We start from the raw sequence: 27694 nt of genomic DNA on the forward strand, positions 1-27694 counted from the left end.
TTATTTTATGAGTCAGCCTTGCTTGTCACTACTACCTCTTTGATTTTCCCGAGAATCCTTAAGTCATCTTTAGGAGACCGAGGCCTAGATACTGCTCTTCTAGATCACGTATGCTGTGTGCAGCAGGCATGCATCTTCTCTGGAGCCCACAAAGCGGTGCCTCTGAAGGAGTGGTTTTGCAGTCTGGTGTTTCACCGCCCCCTTTTGCGCAGGTTTCGGTCTGTCTGAGTCTCAAGGTTGTTTGTTTGCCTCTCTTTGGCAACACCGTGTGGTTAGAAAGGCTGAGGGGAATGAAAGGCTGCACCTCTTTTCAGCTAGTTGCAAACAATGGCAAATGAACTCATGCTTAACAGTTGTGTCAGCAGTGGCCTTTCAAACTTTGCTTTTAGTTCTTATAGATTCAAGAGTCTCTTTCCACTTTAGTTACATTTGCTTTCCATATAATGAAGAAATTAAGTGCAGTAAAAAGAGACCCAAGTCTGAATTTTGCTCCCTGTAAGAGTGGGTGGGTGACATGTGAGGAGAAACCTGTCTCCTCTGGGGCCCCCAACCCAAGAGCGATATGGGTCTGCTGGAGCAGTCCAGAGGAGGCAATAGAGATGCTCTGAGGGCTGGAACACCCCTGCTGTTGAGACAGCCTGAGAGAGCTGGGCTTGTTCAGCCTGGACAAGAGAAGGCTTCAGGGAAACCTTAGAGCAGCGTCCAGTGCCTAAAGGGGCCAACAGGAAATATGGAGACTTTTTACTAGGGCAGGTAGGGACAGGAGCAAGGGGGAACGGATTTAAACTGACAGAGGGTAGATTTAGATCAGACATTAGGAAGAGGTTCTTCCCTGTGAGGGTGCTGAGGCCCTGGCACAGGTTGCCCAGAGAAGCTGTGGCTGCCCCATCCCTGGCAGTGTTCAAGGGCAGGTTGGACAGGGCTTGGAGCAACCTGGTCTGGTGAAAGGTGTCCCTGCCCATGGCAGGGGGTTGGAACTGGGTGAGCTTTAGGGTCCCTTCCAGCCCAAACGAGTCTGGGACTCCTGTCCCTCGATTTCTTTTTTACTGACAGCTGGAATCCCACACTAGGTTTGGATAGAGCGAGACACTCGTGTTGTAATTAACACCTCACCGAATGAAAGTACTACAGCTATAATTAGCTCGTAGCCAGTTGCAGAGGAAAGTGATTGGAGAGGCATGGGTACTAGGCATGCTGGTGGAAGGGCAGCTGGTGCTGGATCCCACGTCGGCCAGGTCCTGCAGAAGGCTGTCCCGCAGAGGGCAGCAGCAGGCAGGAGAGCTCCTGCCTGACCGACGTGGGCTCAGCGGCTGCAGCCTTGATGTCTCGAGGTGAACCGTAAAAAAGACACGGTGCCGCTCGGTCGGGAAGGGCAGGCGGCCCCGCAGGCGCGGCTGGCTGGCCTGGGACAGGGGTTTTCCGCCCACCAGGTCGCCTTCAGGCAGCCAGAACGGCGCTGTCGCCCTCGCCCTGTCCCAGAGTTTGTTTGGTTTCTCTGTCTTGTGTGTTTATGTGAGCCCTGCGATGTTTTTCAGATGTGCTTCTGTGCAGCAGCGAGAGCTTTGGTGCGCTTCCTGCCGGGTCGTCAGCTCTGGCCGGTGACGTGAGGTTCCCTTTCCCCTGTGGCGTTCCTCTTGCCTTGGCAAGGCGTTCTGCGCCGGAGACTTTTCACTTTCCTGAAGCTCAGTACTGCAGTCTTCTGTTCCCTTTTCTTGTCTCCCTGCTCTGGCTGACTGCAGCAGCCAGTTCCTGGGGTTTGGGCTCAGTTTTACCTTTGCTGCTTTCTGTTGGAACAGGGCTGGCAGCACCTCTGACATCACCTCGGACCATGCACCCCTTACGCAATCCCCTGGATTTGCAGCCATGCTATTCCCTGACCTTGGCTAATCTCCTTCCTTTTGCAATACTTCTAAGCACCTTTCCCAGCGGAGGGTTGCAATTAGAGAGGCAAGTATAGGGTTGCATACTTCTCTAGAGGGAGAGAGCAGGTTTGAGTTCCTTTAATCTAATAGGAAATGTCTCCTTCCCTTTCATATGCAGCACTTTCTTGTGGTATGCAGTCATCCACCAGGATTGCTCCATTCCAGTTCTTTCAGTGTTTCCCTTTTTGCTGTAGGAAGACCTGTCCCTGGTGATCAAAAGCATCCTTCTAAACTACAGGGGCAGAATGAGGAAACAGGATGCTGGATAAGGGATCAGAAAACTTGCTGGCTACATCTCTGCAATTAAGCATGTCTCGGAGCAAGACTCGAGGAAATGCACAAGCTCTTCTCGCTGCCTCCGTTTCCCTGGTCATTAGAGTGGGGATAATTGCAGTAGCTTCCTTCAGGGAATTGCCCTGACCTCTGTATACAAAATTTCCTTTCCATGTTGATTCTGTCATTAGAGCAACTGGCTCAACGAGACAAACAAGTGAGAGGGGCAAATACCAGAGTTAGAGGTGAGCTGTGCTTCTTCCTCGTGTTCAAGCTCCACTTCCAGTCTGGGCACTGTCTTGATCCCTTGACTGAGCAGGCAGCAGTGCCCTCCTGACTGGTGCAGAGTAGCAGTCCCTTGGAATCCCTGAGGAAGGCTCAGGTGGGTTTGCTGTTGCCAGTAGCTTCTTCCCATGAGAGTCCAGGACATGCTCTGAAAACATGGGAATGCTGTTGCTGCTGAGGAACAGCACTGGCAGCAGGCAAAGATGGAAGAAAACTGACAGGACAGAAGCCCTAGTCATAGCCATGGCTTGGGGACTTACAGATTATGTATCTGGGTGAGCCAAAACCAGACCAGGGAGAGGAAGACCTCCAGGAACTGCTTCAGTTTATGGGGCTGAAGTGAGCATCGAAGGCCCAGAGCCCGCAAGGGGGAGCCTGGATGAAGTCATTCACAGCACTGTGATGAGATCAGCTCCACACGGGAAACGATCCGCTGCTGATAGAGTGCACTTGGGATTCAGGTGTCAAGAGGGGCACTTGAAAATGTGAACAGATTCACCCGTTCTTGCTGTGTTATCACTAGCAGATGGAAGAGGTGTCATTAGAAAGCACAAGTATTGGGGGGAAAAATGGTTTAAGAGGCAGGATTTTGCCAAGTTACAGTTTAGCTCTAAAGAACAGCAGGAGGGAGGAGAAAAATCCTCTTGCAAAGGCATTTTTCATGGGCATCCAAGCATGATCTGAGCAGAGATTGGCAACACAAGACCAGGCATCCTGGAGCAAATCCCCGAGCTTGGATGATGAATAAATGCCTGCATTGCGGCGACAATGAAGTGTGACGTTTGCCAGGGATGCTGAGGGAGCTCAGGCACAGCCGTGTGCAGCCTCTCTTTTACAGCACGGCACAGGGAGGAGGCATTCCCGCTGCGGGGTGCCCCGGCAGAGGATGCACGTGCTCTGCTGTGCAGCTGGCTCACGCTTGGCAGCTGGGGAGCTTCAAGAGATGGGTTTTGGCCTGGGCTTGAAAATCCCCCATTGACAGTGATCCCGCTTTGGCTGCAGCTACCTCAGGTTCCCTATAGGAAACTTCAGTGCTGGCTTAAGCCTGGGCTGTGGAATGGCGGGAGGAGGCAGTCTGGCAGCATTCCCCTCCAGCCTGGCTGCTCAAGCATATGCTTGGCAGCACAATGAGCTTCAGCCCCAGCAAGGAGCAGCAGAGCGGAGTGAACCCAGTGCTGGGGCACGGCAGACGTGGGGTTAGGAACAGAAAGAAAACTGTGATCGAGAAGGAGCTGGAGGAGGGAGACACAGAGTCTATGTGTACAGATTTGCTGAGGATGGACCTGGCCTTTCGTAGGCAGCTTTCTGGTCCCTCTGGCTTCATCTGTCTTGGTAAATGCAACAGGAGCAGGGCCAGGCCTGAGTGCTGCTATGGGCTGATGTCTCGTGCAGTGTGGTTGTTAGCACCTTCCCTGGCACGGGTTAGAGCTGTTTTAGCTATCAGTGCTGCAGCACCCAGGCACAGCTGGGGGCCAGGGTGGGCTGGGGACTATTCCCAGCAGAGCTTTGGTGTCACTAAGTGTTTAACCCTATAGAATCACAGAATGTTTTGGATTGGAAGGGACCTTAAGATCATCTGGTTCTAACTCCCCCTGCTGTGGGCAGGGACACTTTCCACTAGACCAGGTTGCAGAAGGTCCTGTCCAACCTGGCCTTGAACACTGCCATAGATGGGCGCAGTACCTTGGTCCTTGCTTCTGGGGCAGAGACTGAAACAGCTACACTCTGTAAGGCCAGGTCCCTCTGAAGGCAGCCTGTTGAAGTGCAGTCCCCTGCAGCCTGCATATTTACCCCTTCATTTTCCATTTTTTCCTCTCTCCAAAGATGCGGAAATGTCACTCAACAGGTTATGAGTGTGTGGGGTGGGAGTGTGTGCTCCAGACTGAAACTGGGAAACACTGTTGGCTAGCAATAGCTGAAACAGGGTTGTGACTCAGTGTTCTACACACCATGCTATGTATCACTGACCACATCTGACCTCCTGCCTGGTGGGGTGAGGGAGATGCTATGAGGAAATGTTGCCCAAGCACATGAGGTCATGGGGCTGTGGGGGCCAGCTCCTGGATGCAGGGAATCAGACTGGACTGGGTGCACAGGCATGCTGAATTTGCACCTCTGGCTCTTCTGCCTTGGGCAGGCAGAACAAGGAGCCCACTATATTGCCCACAGAACACACGATTCTGCAGCCTGTGGCCTGTTTCCCCCACCACCCCAAATTACATCAGGTTTGGGAACTCACTTGTGGAGCAGAACAGGGGCAGAGCTCATGTATCTCCATTTAATGTGCTGCTGAGACAAGTCCTCCAGTGAGGAGGAGGCTCAGGTCCACAACTCTGGGGGGGGGCTGCACACTGTTGTTCCCCTCAGCCCAGTGTGCATTTTGAAGGCAGTGTCCACTCTCTAGGTCTTGCTGCAACCATGTTGCATCTTGCACGTTACCTCTGCTGGAAGCATATCCTCTTTCTGCCATCCCTCATTTGCAGAAGGAGATGCTTCCAGCAGAGGCTGCTTCTCTTTTCACCTTCTTCCTTGCAGAGGGAACCTTTGCATCTTGAGCAGCTCATGTCCCCTTAGCTGCGCTCCCGCTGGATTTCAGGAGGAGAGTGCGTGCTGGGAGATGATGGGGCTAAAAGCAGGGTTGCAACTGGCCAGGGTGGGCTATGAGACCTCTTCCCTCCAGCTTCCTCTAGCTGCTGTGTTGCTCCTGCAGCAGCCAGCCACTTGCTGATGTCCAAAGCTGGTGCTAAGCATTCTTCAGCTCATCCTGAGCTGGGTCCCTGGGGAACTGCTTCTGTGCTGGAGCTGTTCAGGAAGGATTCCCACCCCTTTCCTAATGAGACTGAGTGAGTAATAGAGGTGTTCCTGAGGGACGGTGTTGTAAGGAGTGCTACGTGCATGTTCAGGACCAGAGAGCAGGTCTCCACTAGCATTTCCCTGCTGTTGTGAAGCAGACATTGATGCGTGTCCCATCTTGACAGAAGAGATAAGCTATTTGCTTGCAGATGGGAACTTGCCTGGCAGTTGCAGCCACCCGGTCACATTGTTCTTATCAGATCTCCTGGCTTGGCAAGTCTGTCTGTCATTGAGAATGGACACGTGTTTGGGGCTATTCAGCCTGGGATATGATAAGATTTGTCTGGTGTGAGCTGCGTTCAAAGCATTTAGTCTGTAATACCCTTTTCCCCTCTCAGGAGCAAGCATTCTCCATCCAGGGATCTGACTGCAGTTAGAGCTGGGTGTCTGCTTCATTGCTGGGGGACGTGCAGAAGGAGGACTATGGAGAAACCTGGGGCAGCCAGAGACACAGACAGGTTCTGGCCTCGGTGTGTTGCTGGTGGTGGGGAAATAGGGACAGCAGGAAGAAGCACAAACTGGAGGGAAGGGAAATAGCCAGAGAGAGAACAAACAGCCTAGCATGACTGCTGGGAATGCAAAATAAACAGCCACTGTGGTTGAGTGAGGGCTTATGTACTACTCAATATGTGGCATGGGTCAGAAACAGGAGTAGAAGCTCACAGAAGTAGAGGCTCACAGGAGCTGTCCAGAGTAAGGACAGGATGCCCATAGGCGACTGGCCAGCAAAAGAGGGTGTCCTTAAATACATGATGTGTCCCTTAGTGTCCAGTATAGTGCTGGGAAGGGAGATGAGGTGTCCCAGCAATGCAAAGCAGCTCCCTGCAGTACCTTGTGGAGATGAAGCATCTCCGGGCAGTTGATGACCCAGCAGGCTCAGGTGCTGGCTTCAAAAGCTCCTTCACGTGGTGCCAGCTCTCCACAAGGCTGTGGCTGTAGCTCCTCCCCGGGAATTAGGGAAAAAGTAATTCAGCACTCATGCTGATGAGAGTTGGGACCTACTCTGCTTGTCCTTGGAGCTCCTGTGGCAGCTCAGGCTCCTTTCCCTGTGGCTCGTTCTGAAGGTCCATAGGTTCATGTGTTTTTGGTGCCCTTCCCCCTGGAAAGGGGGAGGAGAGGAACAGGGAGAGTCAGTTGTGTGGGCCTGGTCTTTTCTTAGGTCTCCTTCAGATGCCTGCAGTTTCCTCTTTAGATGCCCATTTCCCGCACCGAGTCAGTCATTTTGGGATTTGGATTCCCTTTTTCTTGGCATCTCTTCTTTCTCATCTCCATCTGGTTTGGTTTTTACTGTTTCATTTTGCAGGGCCATCAAAGGGAGTTTGTTCAGGCTGATTTTTGAGCAACAGATAGTTTTGACTTGACAACCCCTTCCTCTGCAGACCTCAGCCATAGCCTTAGATCCAGGGTGGGTCACCCCTGTGGACCCTCCAAAAGCTGATGTGTGGTGAGGTGGGTACTGCTTGCCAATGGGGATGAGGAGTACTTGGCTTTAGTGACGTGAGCATGGAAGAACAGACCCTTTTGATTTTCGCTCCCCTTTTTTCCAGCCCATGAGCTGTTAATTCTTGTGGCTTTTCAAAACTTGCTATTTCTCCTTTAGCATTTCTTTCTCTTTTTTATTTCCAGTGGATGAGCCACCCTTGGCATCGCGCCTCCTGCGTGTGACTCAGATGGATTCTGCTCATCTGCAGGATTCCTGCAAGTCCTTAGAGTTGTCCAACCTGCCTGGGCTCAGGCTGGAGCCTGTGAGAAACACACTCAGAGTGGGTCATGCAGTGCCAGCACCGTTCCCCCTGTGCGGATGGAGTGCTGTGTGCAGGGACGTGGCAGTCAGTCACTCTTGCTGCGTGCCCTGTGGGATGGAATCGGGATGCCTGCTCTGAGCTCGATGGAGGGAGGTCCCCATGGAGCTTTTGTGTATGGCGCAATGCTGTGTTTCTTTTCAGCTTATTTGGGTTCCAGCCAGCTGGCCTCACGCTGTCTATGTTGTGGGAAATGGTCCCCTTGAAGTCAGGGGGATTGGGCTTGGGGCATCTCGGAAGTTCCCTGGCTTCCACTGCTGTCAGTTCAATTGAATGCCTCAGACTTAATTGCACCCACCCAAGGGCTAATGTTTTTTTTAGGCACTGAATGCCTCAGTATCTCCTACTGATATGAGGTGGTGTGGTGAGAGATCAGCATCTCTGATACTCTAGCTGCATTAGCCAGGGGAGTACAGCTTCCTTTTACCATCTTGCACGGGTTTGCAAAGCTAGATTTATTTCATTATTTATAATTACTTTTAAAATCTGGCCATGGAAGTTTTAAGATGAAAATCAAACAGGAGGAATTGTTTTGCATGTGAACTTTGGTGTCTGTGCCTCAATTTCCCCAATGGTGTGCAAGATGAGGGGGCTGCCATCTTCCTTAATGGTAAGATAAAGCTTTTGGAGATAATAATCTTCTGATGCAAGATGCAAGTGGAACATAAAACCTCATGAAACTGATCCTTTGTGGAGGGCTCTTTGGAAGATCCTTTTCCTACTAAGCTAATAATAGCTCACCCAGCAAGTCTGGGTAAAGCTGGGAGATTACAAAAGTTTAGGAGGAAGGGAAGATGTGAGCCTTCTATGCATCTTCTCCTTGTCAGTAGGGAGGCTTTCAACACAAGTGCGTTTTTATCTCTAGGCGTGTTTTTGAAAGCCTTTCCCACAACCCACATTCCTGGCATGCCCCCACAAGGGAAAGAATCAGAGAAATGAAGGCTGGAAATGAACTGGGTGGCATGCAATCACTCCTCTGACCTCCCTTCCCTATCCTCTTCTGGTTCAGTTTGTTCTTCTGCCCCTCTGGCAAGATAGGCACCTATAAGCTGTTGCTTGGGTTAATGAAACGGCCCTAGATGCCTCATGAGCCAGCTTCCTTGCATAGGAACCACCTTCCTCTCTTCCCCATGCATGACTTATACTACTGTTGCCACAGACTTCTAGAGCTGCCCAAGAGAGATGTCCTCTGCAAAGGTATAAGGACATAACTTGGCCATGGGGATGGAAATCATCCACCAGAGTGTGTTTGAGCTCCCCATGAAGATAGGAGATGTCAATTGCTGTGGCACCACTGCCTTTCTCATGGGGGGGGGGGGGGGATGGAGTGAGCCTGAGGCTACCCTCATCCCACTGCTTGGTGCAGGTTCCCTCCTTCACTCCTGCCCCTAGTTCTGAAAGACTGTGTTGGGTTTCTTTCCCACAGTTTCTCTGTTCAGCTAGCATTATCCTTCCTACTTATTCCCCACATCCTAAGAAAGAAAACTTGGACCCTACAGCTTAAGGGGAGTAATGCTGGTGTCCAGCCTACTGGATGCTGGTGGCCTCTAATCCCTTGCTGCCAGGTTCAGAGCATGAATGCTGCTTCCATACTTCCCAGAGGGGATCTGGATTATGCACTGTCAGAGAGCTGGGGCATGAGGGGCAGCAGGAGGTTTATCTCCAGTTCTTTACTCCTTCTAATTTTAGTTGATCTGAATGCAGAGACCAGCAGTGCCTTCCACAGGGGAGCCATCCCACCCTGCTTAACCTCTTAGGCAGGAAATCAGTGCTCACGGGCCCTAGTGTCCTTGTGCTCATCATTGCCTTGGCTTCTCCTGTATCTCCTGGACAATCCTCTCCTGTACACACCCTCAAGATCTGCAGACCTGCTTATCCAGTCTTGGGCTTACCTCAGTGCTTGGCTGAAGTAAGTACATTATGTTCTCTTGATCCTCCTCCGTTAGGAAGCTGGCTGACTTTCAGAGCTTGGGGATCATCTGGGTGAAAGTTGCAGCACTACCTGCTGAGAGGCAAACCAGCACCTCTCCACCACAGGGGCAACCAGTCCTGTCCAACCTCTCTGGGAATTTCTGGGACTGTTATGTGGAGGACTGATCATCTCCATCAGGATGTGGTAGAAACCTCTTCTCGGTTGTGTCCTGAGCCGTGGCCCCTGAAAATCCAGGATTCAGCTTCTTGAAATGTACCCCACAGCCCTCTAAGGCTGGGATCATTCCCCGCTAGGCTTCATAAAAGGGGGAAACCAAGGCAGAAACGAGGCTTAATCACAGCTGCAGGGAGGAACCTCAGCCAGGGCCCAGATAAGGTCAGAGAACACAGTTTAAATCAGGTCACTGTTCAATATTTATTGTGTGGAGTTTTTCTCTTTTCTCCCGCACTGAAATCCTTCCCCAGAGGCTATTCAAGGAAATAAATAGCCAGTGGAAAGGGACAATAGCTTTCTGTGGAGCACAAATTATATGAAGCAGTAGGAAATAATAGCAGAGTGAGCAGCTGCTACCCCGAGAAAGAATGCATGGTTGGGCTCTCCCGCTGCCTTTGCCTTGAGTGGATGCTTATGCCTGGTTTGCAGCACAGGCTCCCTGGTGCTTTGAGTGCAAAAGGGGCCTTGTGCCTTTTCCCCTCTGCAGTGTCCTCCTCTGGTGCTGCTTCTTTGGTGTCTTAATTGGTGCCGTGCTGAAACCTCAGCCTTCTGTGAGGGTGTTAAAGGGATCTTTCACTGCTTCCTGCAGAGCTTGGTTTGACGTTTGGAGACCTTCATCATAGCACTGTTGTGAGGGATGGTGTGGACCATTTTGGTGTGGATGCTGCAGAAGGCCCCAAGAAACCTCTCACAGCTGGGGTGGTTGGGCTATGTTGGCTAGGAAGTGGGGAAGCTTGTGATTTTCCTCAGGGCTTCATACCTGTCTGGCTTATCTCCTGCCCGAGTAAGGAAACAAAATAAATACTGCTGCCAGCAGTGATGCTGCTGAGGATCTTGGCAGCCTCCTGTGGAGGGTGGCATTCAGTCTGTGTGGGTGCCCTGTGGTAGAAGTGGCAGCTCTAGGCTATGGTACATGAGGTGCTGCTATCTGGAGGTACCCCATGGGTGCTCCTGGTGGCCTTGAAATCTCCCCCAGATGAGCAGAAAGGCTGGGAAGGACTTTTAACCCTAAAACCTACCTTATGGGGCCTCTGCAAATGGAGCTGCTGCATTTCATGGGGTGAAAGCACTCTGCAGAAGACCTGCCCTTCTGGCTGAAGCTGATGTGGTTGCACTGGTCTCTTCCCTCCTTAAAATATGATTTTTCTGGTTTTTCTCCATGCAAAATTGCAGGCCTGCCTACTCTCTGTTGGAAGCTCGCCTTGCCTTTGGGTTGGGCATGGCCCCCACCCCTGCGCCAGTGACTGCTTCTTGGGTCTCTGCTGTCCCAAGGCATGTTCTGAGAATGCAGCAAAGCTTCCTCCACTGCCAGCAGTGTGAAGATGGGTGTCTCATACCAGTACAGGCCCACTGCCCCCTGGCCAGGATGAACATCTATGTGGGACTTGGAGAGGTGCTCCCAGACAGGTACCCTTTTACAAGATCATTTATCCTGGGGATGAAGGGTTTCTGGATCCCTTGCACCAGTGGCTGCCAGCTTCCACAACCATTGCTTGTATTTCCCTCATTGCACAGACCCTCCACCTGCTTTACAGATGCCCTTTAGGCCGGATTTCCTCTTTCTTTGGGATTTATATTCCTGTCATATCACCGTTTCCTCAGGCTTTCTGCTTTGCAGTGTCTACAGGGAAGTATCAACCTGCCCCCTTCACCCTCCTTTCATCATCCCAGTTGACACCTGCAATTGCACTGGAGAATTTCAGCTCTTCTGCAGCTCCTAATGTCTCAGCCCTTTCCTATGTGGAGAGCACGCACCCCTGCATGAGGGAGGCCATCTGCACAGGGCTGGTGTCTGACCACGCAGAGGCTCAGCTCTGCAGATGAAGGAAGTCGCCAGCACTGGCAGAGGTGCTGTCTAGTTTCCCACTATTGTTCCCAGTGGCAAATAAAACGGGGGTGAACGCCCCTGCTGAGCATTGTAGGAAGGGGGTTAGTGTTATCTCGATAAAATCTCACGGCCCCTCTCCGAGCAGCTCGTGCCTCTTTCCTGCCTGTCTCCATCTCTGCGTATTCTCACATCCGTGGTACTTGCAGCTCTGCACATAACTCTGCTCAGGCAGTTCTCCCTATCCTCGCACACATGCTGGGCAGCCTCATGCTCTGCCAGTGAGACAGATGGATAAATCCCTGTGAGAGCGATGTTTCTGACTGGTCTGTGTGGGAAGCCTCCTCTGCATTGCTAGCCTGGGACCTGGGTCTTGTCTGTGTTACAACATTCCTGTGTCACCTTGGCCAGCCATGTAGGACCAAGTTTAAGGTCTGTCTTGGGATGTAATCTCTTGAGCCCTGGAAGTGTCTGTTTCTCCTTGATGGCTTAGAGTGAGTTCAGATAACTAACCTTGATGGTGACCATGTGAACAGTGTCTTTGTACTGCTCTTGTCCCCTGCAAAGGGGAATGTGAGTTGCTGGAAAGAGCCAGTGGTATACTCTGATATTTTGAGAGGCAGCTCTGGGCTCTGTGTTTTCCCTGGGATGGGTGCAGGGAGCAGGGTGACATGAAACTGTGTGCATATGGGACACAGCAGCATGCTGGGAAACAGACCCAATGCCAAAACACACCATCCCCAACACTGCCTCCATGCTCAGCACAGGGAGGTTTCACCAGCAGCTTCAGTGACCTCAACAGCAAACAGATGTCCCCAGTCTGTTGGGGTTTATGACCCCAGCTAACAGGAAGCACCTCCGGGGAAGGAGTGCTTATCAGCACTTACCTCTGCTCTCTTCAGGAGGTTTTGGGGAAGGGCAAAAGCTGTCTCCCAGCTGGCTGTGCAGCAGCAGCATGACTGCACTCAACTGCACTCTGCAGGGCTTGAGAGGAGGATGGGGGGCTGCTGGTCTGCTGGGTCTTGGCCTCCTCCTCTGTCTCATTTTCCCACTGACTTCTGGAGTCCAGCAAAACACCACCCGTTGGTTCAGCCCAACCTGGGTCACTGTGTATGACAGCTCTTACCTGGGAAGCAGACTGCAGGTGTGATGCTCCCCTGTGAGGACAACCTTCTCATGTCTCAGGGTTGGGGAGGATGGTGCTATTGAACCTGATGTGCATGGCTCCTCATGCCAAAAGAACTGGGTCACAGTGGAGCTTGAATGGGAGGTTGCAGAGAGCTCCCGCATATTGCCAGTGCAATCCACACAGCTGGGGCTGAGTCTAGAGCCATGAGAAGAGAAGGAGCTGGGGTGCCACTCATGTCACTCCAGCAGAGGACTGTCCATAACTCATGTCATCTAGAGGTGATGTGTTGGCTGCTCTCTCCTCTGAGTGGATTGGAGCACTGTGGGAGGGATGGTTGAACAGTTTTGGCATGCTGGTGTTGGTTTTGGGGGCTGCCCCCTGCCACAAAAGGAAGGATCTGGGATGCTGCTATTGGCCGAGCTGTTACACACAGAAAAGCAGTGAATATAATGGTTAAACCTCCATGGCCAACTGGAAAGAAGCTTGTCCTATGCATTGGCTGGACTAAGACCCCTAAGGTCTGTGTGTGGTGGTCCCTCCACTGGGAGCCCACCGAAGAGGCTTGGAATTGGTTTAATCTCCTAAAGTCCCTAACAACAGGAAGTATACATAGGGAAACTATTTCTTTGGATCAAAGTCTAGTGGCTTAATAGTAATTGGTGGGGCCTTGCAGAGGCAGGGGTGCTGTTAATGTGTAAGCCATAAGGAAGTCTAGGGATGGTCTAAGGTCCTCAGTGTGAAGCATTTTTGAGCTAAACTGCTGGTGGCTCCCTACCTGGTTACTCTGCTCTCTGAGGAGGATGTCTGTAAGGGCTGCTGCTCCTGTCCTCTGTCACCCAGGGTCCCCAGCTCAGCAGGGCTGAGCGAGGGATCAGCAAGCCACAGCCACCTCTGCTATCACCACTTGCATGTTATTTCTTGGGCAGCAGGTGATGCTGCCTGTGAAACGCTGGGTTGTGCCCCTCTGCTTCAGTCCGCTTTGTACCTCTGTGTTCATGCTCTCCTTCTGCTGAAGACAAGTCTGTTTTCATCTCCTCTCTCTCTCTGATGTCTTTCCTTGCTTGCTGGCTTCTCTCAGCTCACTCTTTCATCACTAAGAAGCCCATGCAAGTCCTCCACATGGAGGGGTTTTGGCCACAGGAAGAGCATCAGCTAAGAGCAGATGTTCTCCTGGCTGGGACACCTTCTCCTAGCAGCACCCTCTCACTTGCAGTGGCAGGGGAGGAATAGCTGAAGGAGCCCTGAAGACAATTGTTTGTCTCTACCTTAGGAAAAATTTGAAATCTTCAACCTGGGTTTGAAGACTGGGCACAGCCTGAAGATCAAGGGCAAGATATCCGATGATACTGATAAGTAAGTACTAAGAAACTACCTCGATTTGCTAGGACTCAAGGTGGGCTGTAGAGGGAGGTGGTTTTCCAAGGTTGCCAGGTACAAGAAACTCAGTGTTAGAGGAGCCCCTAAGCCACCACTGTTCAAACTCCTCCAGTTCCTGAGCAGAATGAACAAACAGGAGGCATTAAGCACCTGCAGCGCTGATGGAGGAATTGAGTGCAGAGCCATGTGTTGGATCTCGGGTCTTGCAAGACCTTGTCCTGCCTATGTGGCTGACTTTCCTCCTGTTCTCCCACAGCTTCAGCATCAATCTCGGCTGCAAGTCCTCCGATCTGGCATTTCACTTCAATCCCCGGTTCAATGAGTCTGTCATCGTCTGCAACTCCAAGTGCTCCAATGCCTGGGAGACAGAGCATCGTGATGACCACCTCTGTTTCTCCAGGGGCTCCACTATCAAAGTGAGGGACCTGTATTGGCATGGAGTTATGGGGGGGCTGTGTAGTGGGGGAAGCCCCTGGTTAGTAGATTCCCTCACCCTGGAGCTCCCAGTTGCACTCGATGTCTCCTGCTCCCTCCCAACAGCCCTTCATTCTCTGGAATTTTGGTCCTAATTGCCATTTCTACTCCTCCTTTAAAACCCTAATGCTTCCTTTGAGAACTTAATGTGAGCCCTGTGCGTCTCAGGCTTTGTATGTGCTTCCTGGCCCCTGTACTTGCTCAGCAGGTGCGTGCACCAGGGGCATGTATGAAGTTGTGAAGAGGGTCTCCAAGAAGCAGCATCTTGCTGCTCTCCACTTTATTTCTCTCCCTGATTCTGTCCTGTGCAGCTTCAGGCTCCAGAATTTGGAGCAATGTTCAAAAACTTCTCCCTCAGCTCTTTTACTTCTGCATCCATGCTACCAATTTGTGCTCTCTCCTCCTGCTGGGATGCTGTCCCATTTGCTGTCTTACCTCATCTGATGTCTCCAAACATGAACAATGCTGCATTTAGAAGCAGTCCTATTCCTATTGCTGTGCAGAGGAAGCTTTTTTCCTCAGTCATGGTTGGCTCTTGGGGAAGGAGTGTCAAAGTAACAGCTTTGGGGAACAACCCCTCTAGAATCATAGGATCAACTAGGTTGGAAAAGACCTTTAATATCATCAGCCTTTACCCCAGGACTGCCAAGTCCAGCATTAAACCATGTCACTGAGGGCCTCATCTACATGGTTTGTGAACACTTCCAGGGACAATGATTCCTTCCCTGGGCAGCCTGTTTCAATGCCTGAGCACCCTAAAGAGATTGTTCCTGTTGTTCCTATTGTTCCTAAGAAATCCAGTCTAAACCTCCCCTGGTGCAGTTTGAGGCTATTTCTTCTTGTCCTATCACTTGTTACTTGGGAGAAGAAACTGACCCCCACCTTTTTCCATTCTCCTTTCAGGCAGTTGTAGAGAGTGATAAAGTCCCCCCTGAGCCTTCTCTGTTCCAGACTAAACCCCCCCAGTTCCCTCAGCTGTTCCCCATCACACCTGTGCTCCAGACCCTTCACCAGCTTTGCTGCTCTTCTCTCGACCTGCTTCAACACCTCTATGTCTCTGTTACAGTGAGGGGCCCAGAACTGAACGCAGGATTTGAGGTGCAGCCTCACCAGTGCCCAGTACAGGGGAACAATCACTGCCCTGGCCCTGCTGCCACACTATTGCTGGTACAGCCCAGGATGCTGTTGGCCTTCTTGGCCACTTGGGCACAAGCTGCTCATGTTCAGCTCCATGAATAAGCACTCCCAGGCCCTTTTCCATGGCAGCTTTCCAGCCACTCTTCCCCAAGCCTGGAGCATTACATGGGGTTGTTGTGGCCCAAGTGCAGGACCTGGCACTTTGCCTTGTTGAACCTCATACCACTGGCCACAGCCATTGGCCTCATCAATTTGCAATGATCAGTGGTTTGTTCTCACCCTGTCTGCTTGTGTATTTATCAGTGAAACTCCCTTTTCTGGGCCCGGTGAGCTGCTGAGGGCACTGGGGTGTTAGGTTTATTCTGCCCTGTTCAGAGCAGATCTAAGCCATATGGTGTATAAAGATACACTTGCATTCAACTGCTCTGAGCTTACAGTCTGAGTAGCTGAAACAGCCCAGGATAGATTCTGTCCCCAGGTCATATTCTAGATACCAGCTCAGACCCTTGATGTTAACTGCTCATTTCCTGCATCCTCCTCAGCTCAAGCTCCTACACCTTGTTTAAGGCTATGGGAACCAGGTCTAACTCTGTAACAATGAGGCCTATTGCCTGGATGCTCAGCTTCTAATCTCCCCCTTGTCTCCCGTTGCTGCCCTTCCTCCCCTTCCTTCTCCCAGATCGTTATTGAAATGCTGGAAGACAAATTCCAAGTGAGACTGCCAGACGGGCATGCAGTGGAGTTCCCCAACCGGCACAGCTACAGCAAGATCAGCTACATGAGTGTCAAGGGAGGCTTCAGGGTTGTCTCCTTCAAGCTGGACTGATGGGTGCAGCTTCCTGGCTTTAATAAAAACCCAAGCACTGGGAGACTGCTTGCTCCAGTGCTTTTGCTTCTGTGACATCCCCGGCTCTGTGGCTCTGTGCGAGACATCAACATAGCCCAAGTTTTTTCCTTGTTGGTTGGAAACAGCTCCCAGATAATGCCAGGTGCTTTTCCAGGGCAGCCCAGGATGTGGGATTGAAGGGATAGTAGGTAGGGCAAAGCAGTTTATAGGTGGTATTCAGGAAGAGGAAGACTCTATGTTATTGCTTAGGGAATGGTTGTGCAATCTCTTCACAATGCACCATTTCTTCATGCACCTGAGTTTTTGGGAGGGAGGGAGGGAGGAAGAGGTAGAAAAGTGAGAGATGGGGCATTCCATGTGGCATTTGGTGCCATAAAAGCACCTAGGTAAATGTTGGGTTTAGGAACCTCAGGGCATGGGTTTAACAGGTTCCTCTGGGCAGGAGGAACAGGTGCTTTGCCCTCCCCCAGGAGCGGTACCATGTGAAGAGGTGGCACGGTGAAGGCAGCGCAGGTGTGCCCTTGAACCAGCATTCCTGCTATTGATAAGGAATTGTCTTCTCCAACTTTCCCCTTTATCTCACCTCACTTATCTGCTGGCACATTCCAGCCAGGTTACCTAGTACTCTGATGTTTCCCCATGGAACCCTATCCAGAGATAGTGAGGCAGGGGAAGGGAGTGGGGAGAGAGGACAGGGTTTGGTCTGGGCTATGCAGCTCAGCATCTCCCAATCTGTGTCCCTTGCACTGGACTACAGGCAATTAGTGTTGGTTACCACACACTGCTGCTCCAGTTAGTGAAGTGTCTCACCAGCCTTAAATGAGACCAATGTGTGACGGGAAACATGGGGACACTTCAGGCAGAATGGGAGGCCAGCAGAGTAGAGAAGCATCTTACAGATAGCCTGGTCCAAGACAATGTGACAGTGCCCCTGCCCTCCCTCTCCACTTCTTGCTGCCCAGCCCGTGGGACTTGCTGCTGCCTGAGTGCATCAGGATGTTTGACAGGCTGGAAGTGCTGTAGCCAAGCCAGCTTTGGGAAGCGTACTGATCTGCTTCAGGCTGCAAATGAACTATCGCCGGGCTGGAGAGGAAGCTTTGCAGCCTCCTGCATGCCATGTGGGGCTAGGTGGATAGGAAGTTGCTTTGTGTGATAGCCACGGTGGGTGGCAAAGTACCAGGCTAGTAATCCAGGGATCCCACAGGTGCTGGCAAATCCTGTTGAGAGCAGAGAGGATGGGATTTTGTGGCCAGGACACCATCAGACTTAGCAAGGAAGATAAGGTTGCTGCAGTTGAGGGGAGGCACCAGAGGAGAAGTTAGTATCAAAAGTGTTTTAATAAGGACAATAATAAGTGCATGGGATACAGAGTGGAGGCAGAAAGAATATTCCACAGATACAGGTCTTTGGTCTGGGGCTTGTGTTATGGTCTGGGAAGCAGAGGGTGGGGGGAACTCATCCTGAGAGCCACAGTGTGCAGGGCTCTCATCAGCAGTGATACAGCTGATGCTGCTGCGTGCTATGGCCAGAGCTGGGGACTCCTTTAAGCTGCTGCCTGCCCTGGCTTGCCCGTAGCCTCGGTGGCCAGACTGCAAATGGCACTTCCACATAGAACACACGTGCACACCAGAGCTCTGTGTTGCCCTGCAGAGCTCCCTGCCAGGAGCAGTGGATGAGCCTTGCGCCATGGCCCAGCATCTCCCCCCCTCCTGTCCCTGAGAACAAGGGGTGTCCTGTGAGGGTCCCTCCAGTGACCTCAGCCCCCGAGAATCTCAGCTCCATGCCACGGCACAAAGGCACTTCTGTGTGGGCCAGTTTGCACTGGGGCAGCGTGGGGGGCAGCTTGTTCCAGGGCGGCCACGTTGCTTTGCAAGTGGCATTAGCCATTAGCCATCCTTCATGCATACCCCTGGAAGGGCCACCCTGGAAAGAGGGATGTATGTGTAGGGAATGGGAAACAGGAAGTGAGGATGGCACAGACTGAGCGGCTGCAGAGTGGGAGTCTCCTTGTTCTGAGGTGGGGGGAATGGAATGGGTTTTTAGGGCCTGAACTACAGAATGTGGTGACCTGACAACCTGGCCTCTGCCTCGAGCCAGACAAGACGTTTCTCCCCTTTCTGCTGCAGGGAGGTGAAGGTCAGAAAAGGAGCTGTCCTAAATGATGCTCAGCAGCAGGAAGCAAGTGGAAAGACCCTTTTGGTTACCTCTGTGAGTGCTCTCACCTTCTGAACACTGAGCTCACAGCTTTATTGGTGGGAGGGGAGGGAAAAAGAGAAAGCTCAGCTCTGTGGGGTTAGCCTTGAGCCCCCAGCTGACCTCCCCTGGTAGACAGATGTGCTATATAGAAGGTCTTGCACCAGTTGGAGCTGGGGAGACCCCTGTCCCCTATGTGCCAGAGCTATTGGTGGGACTATCTCTGCAAGGGCACTGGTGCCAGCGCAGAGTGAGAGGGCAGTTGGAGGCTTTGGTGGGGGAATGGAGCACATCCCCAGACATGCTGGCAGGGGCAGGCTGAGGGATGTGAGAGAGGGGGCTAGAGGGAACTGGATGGGGTAAGAAGTGGCTTGGGGTTTCTTTGGCACATTGGAATGTCCCTTTGGTGTCTAATGGCAGTCTGAGGGCCACAGTGCCTGGTGCTGCAATGTACAGCCCCCATCAGCTCCCTGCAGCAGCCAGGTCCAGCTCCAGGGAGCCTCTCAGGAGGTGGGCTCTCCTCCTGCCCCCTTCCAGTCTCCCCAGTGTCCCCAGCTTGGCAAGGAGGTTGCCCACTGGGTCTGCTGGTGATGCTGGTGCCTGCAGGTGAGGGACAGGGAGGAGGGCAAAGACCCGAGCACCAGTGCTTCCGATGGGGGCCGTGATGGCAGTTCACACCTTGACTTCATCGTCCTCCTCCTCATCGGCATACTCGAAGGACTTGCTGCGCCTCCCCTGGGCACCAGCGTACCCCTCCTGCAGGCTGGAGAACGTGGCCTCTTCCTCCTCCTCCTCATTTCCTTGGTTCCAGGTGGTCTCAGGGGATCGGCTCTGCCCTGTCACTTGTGACCGCCACAAGCTGCTGCTGGGGCTCTCCCATAGGGTCTGCGTCCGGGCCTGCCGGGGACCCTCACTCTTCTCTGAGCTCCGTGGGGTGCTGGTCCCACCATGGTGATGTGCCAGGACCTGTGTTGCCCGGTCAAACTCTCCTGCCTCAATGGTGCAGTCATTCCAATGGCCCTGCCATGGGCTCCCTCTGGGTGATGTCCCCAGCCCTGAGGCCCAGGCAGGGTCCTCTCCGGTGCCCTCGATGGCGTGTGCCTCTCCATTGGCACGGACTGACAGTCCCGGCAGTGAGCTGGCCCGTGACAGGCTGTTCTGCCCAGAGCGGTCCCAGAAGCTGGACATTGCCTTGTCCTCTCCCAGTGCTGGAGGGGCACCATCCCTGGTCCCCTCACTGCACAGGAGACCTGTGCCGTTCTCCCCCAGTTGGCTCCCATTGGTTTCAGAGAAGCTCATGACCTGGAGGAGCTCGCTCATAAGTGAGGGCCCCAGGTCCAGACGGAAGGAGAGCAGGGAGTCTGACCGTGTCAGCTCTGTTTCCCCGGGGAAGGAGCTCTCTTGGGCCTTTTCCAAGCGAGGGACGCGAGGGATGGTGCAAAACCCGGACTCCAGCCCTGCGGTGCAGAAAGGATGGCTGGTGAGTCAGGATGGCGAGGTGGGAGGAAGCTTGCCTTACCTCTGCGGGGGACAAGGACACTGACATGGAAATGGCATGCTCCCATCGTTGGTGCTGGCCTCTAAAGGACAAGCCGGTGTCTATGTGGACATCTCCAAAGCCCCCAGTTATAGCAGAGGGTCTCCAGGTGGGCTCTGGGCTTCGGAGGATGCTGGTGTGGGCTGAGCCAGGCAGGTGGGACCAGGAGATGGCAGCATTGCCTCAGCTTGCCTTTCTCTATGAGCCCAGCTGTATCCCACCCCCCCGCCCTCCCCCCGGTACTGCAGGACCCCAGATCCCACCTCCCATAGATCCTCTGTTCCAGACCTCCCTCTCTGGGAAAAAGGGGTGCCATAGCCCAGTGCTGTGAGGCCACAGAACAGCTACCCTGCTGTCCCATCCCGTCCTTCCCAAAGGTCCATCCTGGACCCCCACCAGCACGGAGGGATGTGGCACAATGGGGAAGGAGGGGATGAAGTCCCTTCAGGAGCACATGGAGGTGGGGGAGGTTGCACAGCTAAGGGCAGGGATAGAGCATCTGTGTGTGGAGGTAGGGAAGGCTGTGCCATCGGTCCCCTTGACCTTGCAACCTTGGTATGGGCATTGCCCCACTGCCCCAACACCCTCCTGGGGAGGCTGCTCATAGAGAAGGTGTAGGGCTGGGGAGATGGAGGGCATCCCCTTACAGCGACTCTACATGGGCTGCCGGCTGTGTGAGAGGAGAAACCATCCATATCCCACTTTGGGGGAGACCCGCCAAGGGCAGGAGCAAGGACTGCGATTGAAAGCAAGGATAGGTTGTCTCCTTGCATGGATTTATCAGGACTGGGGACTCCTAAATGTCCTGTCTCTGCTGAGAGGCTGAAGTCCCTCAGTGGGGTAACTGAGGCATGGAGCGATGGAGAAGGGCTGCAGAGGACACACTGTGCCTGGGCACCAGCCTCTGCCCCGCGCTTCACTCACCGTAGGTCTGGTGCGTCTTGGAGAAGCTGTTGGAGGCACTTTTGAAGGAGAACTTGCTGGTCAAGCCCCGGCTGCTGCTGCTGCCGCCGTCGTACGTGCCCTCGTTGAGCTGTGGCAGTGAGATGGCATTCTTGATGATGGGTGAGACAGCTGGGGGTGCCGGCGATGCCTGGCTCCCGCGGCTCCGCAGCGGTGTCCGGCGGACGTGCCGCAGCGTCCGCGCAAAGAAGTTGTTGGCTTTGGCGGTGTCGGCTCCACCGTGGTTGCTGAGGAAGGAGGTGTCCCCGAAGACGTCCCCGCCGCGCCCCACGTGCATGGTATGCCGAAAGTCCCCCAGCGGCGGGCTGATCATGTCCGGTGTCAGCTCCGACTTCAGCCGCCGCTTCCCATGGGAGCCTGACACCCAGCTGAGCACCGGCAGCTTCCCCAAGCTCATGATGAACCCCTCGTCTTTCCCTTGTCTTTCTCAAGCACCTCCAAAACCGGCCCCTGCTGGATTTCCAGCACTGGGGTGGCCTGTCACATCCCTGGCCTCCCCATTGCTCCTGCTCCGGTGTTCCGGGTGGGATGGCTCACGTCACCTTGGCTTTCCGCAGATAGGAAGGGCTCCTGTTTCCCTGCTTCCCTGCTCTATGTTGTGCTCAAGAAGCCACCCGCAGCGGGTAGCAGGCGGAGGGGTCCCCAGTGGGTGTCTGGGGTCACCCCAGGCAGTGCGGAGGCTGTGTCTGGCTGCAGGCTTAGGGGTTAATCCACTGGGCTGCTGCTGTCGGGTAAGAGGAGCAGGTCACAGATGGGGCAGCGGGGGCCGGGGCTTGGGGTGGGCAAGAGCCTCAGCGTCGGTGGCCACCTAGGCAAGACAAGAGGGATGAACGGTGAAGAGCTGGGAGAGGATCTTCCCAACCACCTCAGCTGCACACCAGGACTGGCTTCTCTGACCTCTCTTGCTGTGCCTCAGTTTCCCTACCCTGCAAAGCAGCTTTGCCGGACCCATGCTGCGACATAGGCTGAGGATTTCCCTCCCAGGCAGCATCTCCTCCCAGGGCCCAGGCTCCCAGGGTAAGAAACCTCTCCCTTCTTTTTGCTATTCAGATGAGCCCTTGGGCAGAGGGTGAGGCCTGGGGACCGCCTGCTTCTCAGGGAGGAGGGGTGTGGGGAGGGAAATGCACTATTTGTATATTGGTTTGTTTGTTGAACCCTGGCTAGGCCCTCGGGTGCTGGAGCACGTTGGAGCAGCAGGGAGGAGGGAGGGCAGCTACTCTGCAGGCAGGGGAAACTGAGGCAGGGCAAGGGAGGTGATGGACTGAGGTTGGGAGGGAAGGGGAGATGAGTCCCTGCACTCAGGTTAGGCCAAGAGGTACTGGGAAGTAGCAGCCAGGCATATGATGGCAGAGAGATTATGTCCTCAGTCAGCAAGGAGGACACTCAGATCAGCAGATCCCCCATTGCTGTGTGTGGCAAGATGGGGAAAGGAGAGGATTCGGGACCGGGGACACCTCAGAGCATCAGTGGTCCGGATGCCCTCCTCGGGAAAGGGCCCTTCCTGTGCTCAGTCCCCACTTAGGGGCCTGGAGAACAGGATGGAGCTGGGTCCTTTCAGCAGGACCAGCCGTGGAGGGCAGCATGGCAAGAGGTGAGGCAGGAGCCTTGCATCACTCCATCCCTGTGTGAGTACCCCCATCCATGCTTTGCTTTGCCTGCCTCCCCTTCCTATCCCTGTGTCACCTCGGAGCACTCAGGCGATGCCAGGGTGGCAGAGCCTCTGGCAAGGGGGAGCCCTGAGCATGAAGCTGCTTTCCTGGCTGGCTGCACATGTTTTTGCCTTGCCCTGGCCCTGTTTGCTTACCCGGGGCCCCTCTTATCTGCCAGGGGTTAATGCCTGGGGAAGGGAAAACAAACCTCCCCTGGCAGCTCCAGCACCATTGGCTGCCACCCGGGGTGGCAGTGGGGACAGTGGCAGGTTGGCCCCAGCTCCTTGGCTCATGCAGCTCCTGCTCACGGAGGTCAGGCAGTGCTGCATCTTGGCTGGGACAGGGCAGGCACACGGCAGGCTTGGGGTGGGAGCATGACCCAGGAGCAATTTCCTCCCTCTGGCAGAAGCTCACCCATAGCCACTGGGTGATGAGTGCAAGGAAACCACTGGGGAGGTCCCTGCAGCACAACGGGCATCTCAGCACCATAGGGAGAGAGATGCAACCCTGCTTTTGACCTGTCATTTTGGATCCCCCAGGAACACTCAGTATTATGCAAGTTGTAGCTCTTGAGTTTCACTTTCCCTCTGCACATTGAAGCCCCTGAGAAACCCAAAGTGGGTGCAGGGTTACTCTACAGGACATACTCCCCCAGCCCATCCCAGGTCCCCTACACAGGAGACCTGCCCTGCATGGAACTGACGTTGGTATCGCAGGGAGGTGAGGGATAGCGGGATGCAGGAGGAGAGCATCCCCTTGCTCCCTGCCTGGAGAACTGCTGAGCAGGAAGCTGGCAGGAGGAGAGTTTCTCCTTCCTTGTCCCTTGGCCACCACAGGACGCACACCAGCACCCCTGGCTCTCCCTGCCTGTTGGCAGCAGCAGGCGCTGGGAGAGGAGGGAGGGAGCTGGTGCCCAACCCTACCTGGATGGCAGGTTTCTGGCAGGCTTTTCCTCCTTCCAGTCTCCCCTTTCTCCTCCTTCCCTCTGCCCACTGTGCATCTCCCTGCCTGCTGTGCCCCTGTGAGCACTCCCCTGTGCCCAAGCAGACTCGTGATTCTATGGGCAAAGGGCAACCCGTATGCTCTCCTTTCCTCCACTGTGCAAGAGACCCTGCTGCCTGGCCACCCGTCAGTCCGGACATTGCTTCCAGCTCATCCTGACCCCCCCTTCCCCAGCATCCTCTCCATGGATCCCTGCTCACCTCCTCCGGGAAGCCCCCTACCCTCAAAGACCAACCACCGGCATCTCCTCCTCCCAGCCTGGCCTCCCCCAGTTTCCCCCCGAGTTCAGCTGGTTACCACTGGTTTTCCACTAGCCAGGAATGGCCAGAGCTGTTCTGCTTGCTGGGAAGAGCGGAAACCAGGAAGGGGAGGGGGAAATAATCCAGATGTCTAGTTGGCTGGAGCTGCTGAAAGCAGCCTCATCCCTCCTCCTTTCCTTACCTCCCCCCCCCCCCCCCCCCCCCCCCCCCCCAAGGGGAAATACTCCAAAAGAGAGCGAGGAGAAGTTTGGGGTGGTCTCAATAGGGGGAAGAGGGAGTGGAAATGGCTGTAGGCGGCCAGGAAGGCTTTCCCAGCCTTCCTGAGTGCTGACAATCCACCCTTTCCCTGCAGGGAGGGAGGCAGCAGCTCCCCCATTGGGTCACTGCTCTGGGATGGGGAAAGCCAGCAGGGACAGGCTTTTGGAGAAGGGGAAAAAGAGCTCAGTTAGCCAGGCTGGGCCTCTTCCAGCTCCCCTGGAGCAGTGCCGGGCAGTAGGCAGTCAAGGCTCAGTCCGACTCCTGTGCTGCCGGCTGCTATGTATATATATATATATAGTTACATCTCCCTGTGTAACAAGAGTGTTTTCCAAGCAGACACACTGGGACACGGAGCCAGCGCTCCATAGGCAGGCAGTTTCCAGCCATCCTCTCTCTATCCCTTGTCCCAAAGTGCTCCCTTTCTTCCCCCAAGCCCCCAAAATTGAGGCGCCAACAAGGGCTCCGAGGGGTATTCGGAGCAAGGAGTGGAAAGCAGTGTCCTCTGTGACGGGGCCCCACTTCCCCCCCTTTCTCTCCTTGTCCCCCCCACCTCCTGTCTCCCCTCTCCTCACTCCCGCTTTCCTTCCTCCCAGTTTCCTGTTGCATTCCTGCCTTCTCCCTTTCTCTTTTGCCATCTTTCCCATCCCCGTCGCTTTGCCACCCATCCCGCTTTGCCCTTCTCCCACCACCCCCTCCACGCTTTTCCTTCTGTCTCAGACACCCCTTTTCCACCCTCCAACTCTACAAACTGAGGAATCAAAACTTCCAGGATTTACCTCTTCCAAACCAGGGTTATTATTTTTCCTCTCTGGACGAAAAGGTGGGAGACGCTTCCCGCTGGCCCCTCACTTGCTCCGAGGGTTACTGCTGCCGCATCCCGGAGCGGAGGGGGGCACAAAGGGGAGGCATGCCCCCCTCCCTTTTCCCACGGCTGTCCCCCCAAGGCTTGGCTCTCCCAGGCTGACGCCCCAGTGCCACCGGAGAGAGGGAGCGAAGCTGGCGGGGAGGGGACGTGGGAAGGAGGAGGGCGGGCAGCAGCACTGCTGAGCCAATCCTCGCCTCGGCAGGAGACCAGAGAAAATGAGATTTATTCCAACTATCCAGGACAGAAAACTTCAGGAACTCCTCTGCGCCCCCCCCGCTCATCCCCACTTCCCCACGGCCATTTCCTGTCCTCCGGCATCCCGGCCTCCTGATGCACCCGCTTCAGTGGATCTGGGGGAAGGGGGGAGCCCAGATTGCTGGCTATAAGCTGGTTAGGGGACCCTGGCCAGGGAGCAAAGGAAAGGAGTTTGCCCCCTGGGTGTGGGTATTGCATAGGGTCATCCCATCCCATGTTGGATGGGAAGTCCTAGTGCCTGTGGTGTTGTACTGGCAGCCAGGAATGGGGTATGGGTTCAGACTTAAACAGGGGAAGTTCAGGTTAGATATAAGGTTAAGAAATTCTTTACTGTGAGGGTGGTGAGGCACTGGAATGGGTTCTCCAGAGTAGTGGTAGGTGCCCCATCCCTGGCAGTGTTCAAGGTCTGGCTGGACAAAGGAACTGGATGATCTTAAGGTCTTTCCAACCCAAACCATTCTGTGACTCTCTGGGGGTGGGTGGGCATACCAGGACCCGTGGGTAGCATTGGGTTGAGTTTAGCAGGGTAACAGGCTTCCTGAATGCTGCGTGGGCCATTTGGGCATTCATAACGGGCTCAGGACAAGCATCATTCCACTGGCAGTGTGTCAGACTGGGGTAAGGGGGTGGCACTGGGGTAAGTTCAGGGAGGTGCTCTTTGGTGGCACCGGGGGAGGTTCTGCCCACACATGGGACACCACATCCATCTGGCACCATGCTTTGTTGCTTTGTTCCTTGGTGGTAACAGGGCAGAAGACTGTATCAGTGCTAATGAGGGGCAACCTGCTGGTGGGCACAGCATCACCAGTGCCATTGGTGACCCTCATGGCCTCCATGGCTCTTCTTGGGAGCCCTTGGCCAGGCACAAGCACCCATTTAGGGCCCTGTGGAAGAGAAGGGAGGTGTCTGTGCTGGCAAGGGCAAGACAAGACTTGTTAGGGTTAAGCAGGGCCTGGCTGAAGGGATGACAAGATGTCTGCAGAGATGTCAAAATGGAGCCTGGCTTCTCGCTGGGCTTAGGTGGCTTGTGCTGGGATACCCAGGCAGGAGAACCTTGCTGCTCAGAGATTTGCTAAGCAGCAGTAGGGTTTTGGCACCATTCTTGGCCTCAGGCTTTTCTGTGAAACGGGATAGTTGTCCAGACCTTCTGTGGAGGTCTTCTCCATTATAAATGTGGACTGTGCATTTTGGTGGTCCTTCTAAATTGGTCTGTGTCTTGGAGGGAGATGGGAGCTCAGGTCTGAATGGGGTAAGCTGTACCACCAGCAGGAAAAGGACAAGAAATCATGACCTGCGTCTTCCCTGCTTACCAGAGGTATGGTAAGCATCTCTTTCCCCATGTCCTGCTCAGAGGAAGCCAATGGGGGTGTTGGGAGGGTCAGGAAAAGACCCTTTCTTTGGGTATCCTCCCTCTGCATGGCCTGCCAGGGCATCTGCCCCCCTCCCAGCCCGAGGGGCTCCCCCTCAGTCCCCTCACCCCCATTGCTGTGCCCTGCAGCGGGGCTGTGGCAGGGAGCGGAGCCCGGGTGACGGCAGCATCCTCTGCTGGGGAATGCAGAACAAATCTCTTCCAGATGGGACAGGGGCCACGTTTCGCTCCTTGCGGAGCCGGCCCAGCACTGCCTCCTCCTCCTCACCCCTGCTCCAAGCATCTCTGTGCTCCAGGACAGGATGGGCTCTGCTTCCAGGAAGGCGGCTGGAAATGCCCCCTGTTCAGCATGCCTCCCCAGACTGTGGGCTTGTGGCCACACCAGCTGGGCTGTGGCTTCTGTCCTGCTGGAGCTGGCGCTGAAGCTCTCTGGGGACCTCCAGGGTATGTGTGAGCTCCAATAGCTGGTACCCATCCTGGCCTCTGGCTGCCTGGGTACGAGCAGAGGTGGTACAGCTCCTTGCACCCTCTCAATATCCCCTTCTGTCACATACAGCTGCCAGGAAAGTGAATCCATACAACCCTGTGTGTGTGTCCCCCTCCCAGCCTGTTTATGCACCTCAGCTGATGAATGAGAGGTGGCTGTGGGGCTGGATGGTGCTGTAGAGCCACTGTACCACCCATGGCTGCCCTGGGCAGGAGGTAATGCCTGGACCCCTCCCAGCCCAGCTACCTCATTTACCTTCAGTCGCTCCAACCTTTCATCCCATCTGCAACCCTTTGCCTCAGGCAGCAGTACCAGTCACACCATCACAGACAGACTGGCCATTGGGCTTATCATGGAATCAGACAAGTGGCCCCGCAGCTTTCCCGGCTGTAGGATTTGCTTTGATTCCCACAACATCAAAGACTGGGCTGCACAAATTGTATCCCCTCTTCTCATCCCTCCAGCATGGGGCTCATCCCTCCGGCATGGGGCTGAGGTCTTATAGGTGGCTGAGTACAATGGGGTTGGAGAGAGGGATGGAGAGATGCTGGGTGGGTCTGAGGTCTCTGCCCCACACTTCCAGGCACTCAATCCTTCCTCCCACCTCACTCTGCACCCTGCTGCTCACAGACCCTATGCCTAAAGGAAACCCCTTTGGAGAAGAAAGACCTCTTTTTCCCTTTCACTGGTGCCCTGGGAAAGCAGAGGGAAGGTGATGGGGTATCCCAGCTTGTGGACAGGGCGCTCACCTCTGGGTTTCCATACCCTGCCATTTCTGTTCCCTGT

General features: G+C 54.3%; 2 protein-coding genes across 2 annotated transcripts; one reads left to right on the forward strand and one right to left on the reverse strand.

Moving 5' to 3' along the window:
- The first annotated feature begins 1191 nt into the window (after positions 1–1191).
- Positions 1192–16049, forward strand: LGALS2 (galectin 2). Its single transcript, XM_031050204.1, has 6 exons — positions 1192–1297; positions 1552–1598; positions 2542–2577; positions 13506–13588; positions 13869–14028; positions 15903–16049. The coding sequence occupies exons 1-6, from the start codon at positions 1192–1194 to the stop codon at positions 16047–16049; spliced, it is 579 nt and encodes a 192-aa protein (XP_030906064.1).
- Positions 16050–17388: 1339 nt separating this feature from the next.
- CDC42EP1 (CDC42 effector protein 1) lies at positions 17389–24994 on the reverse strand. The gene is made up of 3 exons (XM_034063245.1): positions 24709–24994; positions 20725–21571; positions 17389–19720 (listed from the first exon to the last, which is right to left on the reverse strand). Exons 2-3 carry the CDS (start codon positions 21158–21160, stop codon positions 18936–18938), a joined length of 1221 nt encoding a protein of 406 aa, XP_033919136.1. The 5' UTR covers positions 21161–21571; positions 24709–24994; the 3' UTR covers positions 17389–18935.
- Positions 24995–27694: the final 2700 nt, after the last annotated feature.

This window comes from Melopsittacus undulatus, chromosome 5 (assembly GCF_012275295.1).
Source record: "Melopsittacus undulatus isolate bMelUnd1 chromosome 5, bMelUnd1.mat.Z, whole genome shotgun sequence".
In the NCBI taxonomy this organism is placed as follows: domain Eukaryota; kingdom Metazoa; phylum Chordata; class Aves; order Psittaciformes; family Psittaculidae; genus Melopsittacus; species Melopsittacus undulatus.